The 7779-nt window shown below is 40.4% G+C and overlaps 2 protein-coding genes across 3 annotated transcripts in view; one reads left to right on the top strand and one right to left on the bottom strand.

Moving 5' to 3' along the window:
- Window positions 1–2090: 2090 nt before the first annotated feature.
- taf9 (TAF9 RNA polymerase II, TATA box binding protein (TBP)-associated factor) lies at window positions 2091–6158 on the bottom strand. Its single transcript, XM_017492469.3, has 7 exons — window positions 6023–6158; window positions 4735–4816; window positions 4484–4620; window positions 4275–4409; window positions 4086–4167; window positions 3059–3169; window positions 2091–2864 (listed from the first exon to the last, which is right to left on the bottom strand). Exons 1-7 carry the CDS (start codon window positions 6056–6058, stop codon window positions 2698–2700), a joined length of 750 nt encoding a protein of 249 aa, XP_017347958.1. The 5' UTR covers window positions 6059–6158; the 3' UTR covers window positions 2091–2697.
- A 38-nt stretch (window positions 6159–6196) lies between these two features.
- The window catches only part of rab24 (RAB24, member RAS oncogene family), a 5692-nt gene continuing 4109 nt past the window's right edge, over window positions 6197–7779 (top strand). Inside the window, exons 1-2 of one of the 2 annotated variants that reach the window (XM_017492472.3) lie at window positions 6197–6553; window positions 6823–6966. In XM_017492472.3, the coding sequence (XP_017347961.1) occupies window positions 6850–6966 (117 nt within the window). In that variant the 5' untranslated portion in view covers window positions 6197–6553; window positions 6823–6849. The remainder of the gene's footprint in view (window positions 6554–6822; window positions 6967–7779) is intronic. The other variant, XM_017492471.3, reaches the window with a different exon arrangement.

Here is a 7779-nt window from a genome sequence, read left to right as displayed (position 1 = left end):
TACAAGATAAACATGGTACTCTTTTTTTTTATTATTATTATTTTTTTACACAGCATCCAACCATTAATCTTACGTGACAATAAAAAACTTTGGTTAGTGCTTTTACACTTAAATAGTGAGGACTCATCGCCAGCGTTACACTTGTCCACCATGTTTGCAGATTGAATTCGGCAAAGCAAACCGTCGCAAAACTCCTCCTCCCTTGTGCAAGGAGTTGTGGCCAATATTAGGTGAAAAATTGTCCACGGATCCACACTTTGAAGATTTACCAGAAACAGTAGACCACCCCGGTACCTCTGGGACACTCATTTCAACATACTACGATTTGGGATACACTAATTCTAATCTCGGATATTATTTAGGACAGATAGTAGACGAATTGGGACGCAGCAACGGTGAGGTTAAGGTTGGAGTGGAACAATGCGAGTGTCCTCCGCGGAGCCCTGACCTCAACCCTACTGAACACCTTTGGGATGAACTGGAACTGGAGCCTCCTCACATCAACATCAGCACCTGACCTCAACCTCGCTAACGCTCTTGTAGCTGAATGAACTCAAATCCCCACAAAATCTAGTGGAAATCCTTCCCGGAAGAGTGGAGCGCATTATAACAGCGAAGACGGACTAAATCTGGACTAAAACAACGACACGAGTGTAATGGTCAGGTGTCTACAAGCTTTTGGCCGTACATTATATATCTAAAACCACTCCTTATTTACTCTATATACACCATGTACACCTTCTCATTCTTGCAATTATCCAATCAGAGAATCATGTGGCACGCCAAACATCGGAACGATCTCATGATATTTTGATGTACGGTTGCTCGTTTGCCTAACCATGTCTGAAATAGTTTATTAAATACTATGCTACTGTCTAATCAACAAACTAACATTACATTTTATAGGAAAGAATTTAAATATACAGTAAGCATTCAAGTCACAGATTCAGGGTCCTGAGCTTACTTTACTGTCTGTGTGGAGTTATGCGTGTTCACGTAGGTTTCCTCTGGGTTCTCTGGTTTCCTCCGGTCTGACTGCATTCAGTACATCTTCAGTAAGCAGCAGTCCAGCAGAGCCTACAAGAGTAAAACGCCATCGCCTTCGTATACAAATAAACGGGTCGTACACGCAAGTCGACTCTCCTCGCTCCTCTAAAAGAACCGACTCATTCGTCACTGACGAGCAGAATTTCAAAAAGATGCCATGTCTAATCACGTACTGATATTAGCGACGTTCTCTGCAGCTGTCGAGTTTTCCCATTAGCATATCGTTATCTTTTAATAATTAGCATCCGTTATCAAACCGTGTGAGATTCAAACGTCAGCTTTATGAACCAAAAATAATGAAAAATATGAAAATCGGCATAGTGGTAACAAACTGACTCAAATACCAGTCAGTGTGCTCAGAACAAGCCATTCAAGAGGACTAGACATAGTAAAAAAATAACTAAAATAAATAAACGTTTGAGTAGTTAAGGGGAAATGCTAGTGATGGAAAATTCAGAGTACCCTCTTGTAATTAAATGGCAAGGAAAAGGAGCAGAAATGGGCCACGCAATTCTTTTTGAACGAATAAGCAACATTCTTGAGCTTTAACAGGGTGCCATTACTTCAAGTCACTAGTGTCACAAACACTACAGCAGCGACAAATTTCTACTAATTTCCAAGATGCCGTCAACAACATCTCAAAGCACACATCGTTACTCGTGCCAGCATCAATAAATGATTGAATTAAATCCTTACTTTTTGGCAAAATTATTTCAAAACTTAATTTACAAGTACATTATTAAGTAATAGTGTCTAGGGGGTGAACCTTGACCCTGGAAGCACTTATGGATGACTTTGGATTTAAAAAATACGAAAACATTTCTAAGACATACAGTATAAGACCAAAGACATGAAACGCAGCGTCATGTTATTTATATTGTTAAAAATGTGTTTTATAACAAGGAATTATTATTTTTTTTAAAACGTCTGTATAAAAAAAAAAAAAAAAAAAAAAAAGCCTCTAAGGCGGTACAACTGACTCGAAGGGCGAGCTATCTTTCCGACATTTGGTCGTTTCAAAGGAAATAAAATGTACACAATAACAAAGAGACAAACCATATTTTTTATTGCTTAGGAACCTTTAAAGTTATACAGTGACGTCTGTTATGTGGGATTTCTCGGAAAAATTTTAAACCGCATCATGACCAATAAACCAATATGTCTAGAAATAGGTTTATCCCTATATATATACGGAAAATACAAATAATGTATTTTATGAAAACAAATAAACAAAAACAAACAAACAAATAATAATTATCCTTGAGGTTTGTCACCCCCTACTGGCCATTTCTTCGCATTTAATCAAATCATTCCATTTAAACGTACAACACTCGGGTTTTTATATCCATCATAAAAGCCGTGTCAGTTTGAACTGCTTTACTAGTACCCTTTTTTTTCCCTCCACAAAAAAAAGCATAGTTGATAATTCCGGGGAAAAAAGGCAAAACCTTTAAAAAAAATTTTTTGCTTACAAAAAAAAAAAAAAAAAAAAAAAAAAAAAAAAAAAAAAAAACCAACGCCGGTCAGGACACTAACGTTACGGGTACAAACGAAAGGATGTCATGGCTGCAAGATTGGAGGCAAATTATCGTATATTTACAAGCTGATCTTCTGTGAAGAATCCGGACGAATGATTATTTATACGCAGGGTCACGAGGCATCGTAATCGTCGTCGTCTTCGTGCTTTCTCTTCAGCGAGCCCGAGTCACTGGATGAGTTCTGAGAAACCATGTTGGTTGTAATGAGGATGTTCTTGGAGCCGATGAGAGAAGGGTTGATGAGGACGTTCTGGACCGTGCCTGGAGTGGTCGGGGTAGCTATACATATACACATTAAATATGTAAAAATAAATAAATAAATAAATAATAAATAAATAAATTAATTAATAATGATAATAATAATAAATATAAATATATATATATATATATATATATATCTATCATAACATTTGATTTGGTATTAGGTTTAAATGAAACGAAGATACATCTTCAGACACGGCACCAGTACTGACCTGACTTAGCAGATGTAGCTTGAGAAGACGGGATCTGAACTGTGAAGCGCTGACCTGTCAGCGACACCGGCGTTCCCACTTTAGAGCCCATCGTCTGCACGGAGGGGGTAGCTGAGAACGGCCACGGGAAAACGTTTTACTTTTACGTTTCACTACAAACGTCAGCTGAGAGCTTTCTTTCACCTACTGCAGATTTATAACTAAGTGCTGCTGCGATCATAAAAACCGGTCCTGAGCTCATTCTGAACACTCTCAGTACTGTTCAAATGAAAGATGAGTAATGATTTACAATCCCACGATCCCTTGATATCACCTAGAGGATGACGGGTTCCATTTTGAGCACCAAAAGTTTCTTCATAATTTCGTGTCCTCAATCCTTTTTGGCTGTTTTATTTATTTATTTTTTTTAAAAACGCAAATAACATTTTGAACTAAATACGTCAAAGTCTAATCACAACCAAGGGTCTATGGAAGATATAGCCATCAGTGTCATTAACAATGGCGTTACTCTCTCAATATTTAATTCAATATTTTAGTAAAGAAAAAAAAAAAAAGTTAAACATTTTATAGAAGCTGGTTTCAACCATGTATGAGAAAATATTACGCACCATTGTTTCACGGCTGCGACTTTTTCACCTCAAAATCGCAACTTTTTCACCTCAAAATCGCAACTTTTAATAGAATTAAGGGCTCTAAAAAAATGCACAAATTCGGGGCCAAAAACAGCACAAATGTGTACCAATACTTATTTGTTTTCTGATCACGTGGCGCTGAAAACATCGTCCCATTTCGATCAATGCCGGGTTCAAATTTGTTTTCGTTCGCTGAATGGAACACCTTCAACAACAAGCATTTTTCCTGACCATTTTGATGCTAAATCTGAGTAGTCCTGAAGTACCTTCTTGTTTTAAAAGTTAAAAAGAAAAACTTTTACAAGTCTGGAACAATAGTAGAGTCAAGTCAGACTTAACGGAAGGCCCGGCCCAACACAACACGGTCATTATGCGAAATCTCAGGGAGAACTCACCAAGAGTCGGCGTGCTTGGTCGACTGGAGACGGCCCCCACGCTGAGGCGCGGCACCGTTATCCTCCCCGCAGAGGAAGACACCTACAACACAGCAACGTCAGCACCGTGTCTCACACACACACATGCACATACACACAGCACACACGTTTAATTTCCATCATCAGAGCTTCACGAATAAGAAGCCAGACCTTTTTCTGCAGCGACTTGAGCCTGTAGTTTGGTGCAGTTAAACAGTAGCGGTCTGGTGGAAGACGAGGACCTGCGTAAGGCTTAATCAAGGGCAGAGGGGTTTGATTCTTCTGCCTGGCAACCTCTAGTAGAAACTGAGAGAAAGACGATCGCATAATGAGCTCGTTGTATTTCCGACAGGAGGATTATACGTCAGGACACGACTTACATCTCGTGGTGGAGGAGACGTGAAAGACTGATCCATTCGACACTGGATGGCTAACCGTATGTCGTCTGCGTCCACGTTGGCCTTCTTAGCGTGGGTGGCGTATATTTTTGCATCTTCGATTATAGTCGTGACGTATCCTACAGAGAGATAAAAGGTATAGCGGGCAAAAAAAAGTTACACCTGCGCCACACTAGAGGATAACTGGGAAATATCCGGGAAAACTGTTGTCTGTTAAAGAGTGTCTAACTTACTGTACATGAACTCCAACATCTGATTGATGACCCGCGGTTCATACTCCGTGATTCCCATGTCTTTCAGAATCTGCATCATGACCTAAAGGAAGCAGAAGAATTGTGACGTGTTGAAACGGAGACCGTGCGAGAGAAACTGAACTCTGGACGGCTGATATGAAGATATAATATCCATACTGTGACGAATTATGCAACACGACACTTTCCTGAGGTATTACGGATATCGTTACATCTTTCGATCAGACTGGAATCAGCGGACGATGTTAAAATTGTTTTTCAGCGTAAAATAAAAGGGTGTCTGAAAAGTCAGGGGCCGACGGGAATATGTTGAGCAAAACCAACTAAGATGTGAAGTGGTAGCTCTGTGGTTTGGATGTTGGATTTCTGATCGGAAGGTCGCGAGTTCAAATCTCTCTCACTCTTATCCCCATCTCTCTCACGCTTTCTCTTCTTTTATCCCCATCTCTCTCACGCTTTCTCTCCTTTTATGGGAGAGCTTGGCGGCTAAGGCTCTGGGTTACTGATCGGAAAGTCGGGGGTTCAAGTCCCAGCACTGCTAAGCTGCCACTGTTGGGCCCTTGAGCAAGGCCCTTAACCCTCTCTGCTCCAGGGGGCGCTGTATCATAGCTGACCCGGCACTCTGACCCCAACTTCCTGGCATGTTGAAGTATGCGAAGAAAAGAATTTCACTGTGCATATGTGATCAATAAAGACTCATTATCATTTTATCCCCATCTCTCACTCTTTCACAGTACGCTTTCCTGAGATATTACAGATATCGTCGTTTTTGCATCAGTCTGGAATCAGATGAAATTATGCAACACTGCTGTATTGTGGTCAGTTTGTAAGCAAACCCGTGTATCGTGATACAAACCGTATCGTGTATCGAAGAAACGCCTTCAAGAATCGCGATATGACATGATATCGTTTACAGATTTTACGTCTCCTACCCTCACACGCGCAAATAGAGAAAACAGTGTGCTTTTTTTTTTTTTTCTCTTTTTACACTTTACTGCACCTACACCTGGGTTATCCAAAAAATAAAAACTCATAAACACAAACGATTCATTAAACCCTTAATCTATTAATTTAAAAAAAAAAAAAAAAAAAAAAAAACAACCCCACACCAGCTCTTAACGCACGCGACCACCGAGTTAGAAACCCGTGCACTGACCCTCAAACTTTTATTTTTATTATCCTGGCATGCTTCTAAAAGCATTTAAAAATAATAATAATCAATCCCACACCCCGGAACACAAAATCTCTTGGTATTAACAATCATCCATACCTGTGCATCTTTAGGAACAGTTTTCGGAGACGCCATTTTGAGACTCGCTCACTAGCTCCTCCTACAGACCGCCATATTGATGAGGTCATATCCGCCTACGTAACTGCCCTTCCTCTTCGGCTGCATCAGTTCCTGAGTAGGAGGGTTTGTTTTTAACCCGTGTGTCTATGTGTGTGTCTCTCTCTCTCTCTCTCTATATATAAATAATAATAATAATAACAATAACAATAACAATAACAACAGCTGTATCCGAGCGGGTGAGAAAGTGCTTATGGGAGGCTGAAACTAACGTGGTCCGGAATTTTCTTGCTAAAGCTAATTAAGTGACGTCGGAATAAGAGTTAGCTAGCTAGATGCTAATGTGTGTGTACCTGTTAGGTAGCCGACTCGTTTATCACGAGACAAGCTAGCAGGCTCTGGGTGTTGGGTGTCGTTTCAGTTTCAGTATGAGACAGACAATTAGTCAACGTTAGCAGCGCAAAATAAATAAAAAACCGTCACCTGTTTAACCAACCACGATTAGAAGACAAGGTAAGTAGAAAACTAACCTGAGCTGAACCACGTGACTTGTTTTGTTTTGTTTTTCTTTCCAGAAACCCTTCCTATGATTCAGGTCGTGTTGTTGTTAGGAAGCCATCACATGCCTATCTCCCTAGCCTCATATGTTCACTCTTAGTACACTCATGATTGAAGTTAGTCATGTTAGATGTGGTTTTGCAGAGCTGTCAATCAAGCTGCCAAATCACATCCTCCCATCAAGTCATGCAACCTTTAACACCACGGTTCCTCTTTCTCTCCAGTGTTCTTTCCATCCGCACAAATAAACCATGTCAGCCATGCGCATCGATGCCAAGGTGGTCATGCTGGGGAAGGAGAGCGTGGGTAAAACCAGCCTGGTGGAGAGATATGTTCACCATCGCTTTCTCGTTGGACCGTATCAAAACGTGAGTATGTGAACACACCCCTTTGTGTTTTTTTGTTTTTTTTTTTTGTTATTGTTGGATTCACTTTGTATACGGATATACGTCGCATCTACGATCGCGATTCACTCGCACGCTACACTACGGGAGCATATTCACGATCCACACACACTCGTCATGCCAGGAATTCCATGCATACCACGTTACACACACACACACGACTCGTTCGGATACGATTCTTCTTTTGAGCTTTATCATAAGCACCCCTTAGACTTCCGTAAGTGCAAGGGAAACGTCAAGATTCTCGTTACGCGCAATACACGAGAAGGAACGCAAGCCCTATTCGGACTGGGTTAGTTCTACACGTGGAGGTGGAAGCGAAGTCGTGTCGTTATTACCGGAATTTTCTTTCGTCCTGTGGGAGTTTAACCCCCTCCTGAATCAAAGTCGTTTGTTTACGACGTAACGAATATCGAATAATGTTGAAACGTTTGGATCAGTGTAAAATAATATGCTTGAAATGTTAACCATTTAAAAAAAAAAAAAGAAAATACATAAAAGAAAAAATAAAGACGGAACATTGCACTTTTGTATATACCTTTTATATACTGACATGTTAGTAACGATCGTCATGATTCATGATGTGCTCGATCTCAATTATGCATGAGTATTACTTCTCTTCTGGTGTCAGTGGAAAAAGATAGAAAAGAATGAGCGCTCTTCCACCCCCCCCCCCCCCCCCCCCCACAGCATATAAAGTAATCTTATTTCATTCCTACTGCATTAGGTGGGCTTATTTCTACTGCTCTGCTGCTTTTATACAAGGGATAAATGTCA

The sequence above is a fragment of the Ictalurus punctatus genome, chromosome 18, assembly GCF_001660625.3.
Source record: "Ictalurus punctatus breed USDA103 chromosome 18, Coco_2.0, whole genome shotgun sequence".
NCBI classification, from domain to species: domain Eukaryota; kingdom Metazoa; phylum Chordata; class Actinopteri; order Siluriformes; family Ictaluridae; genus Ictalurus; species Ictalurus punctatus.
This window is presented reverse-complemented; position numbering and strand designations above follow the sequence as displayed.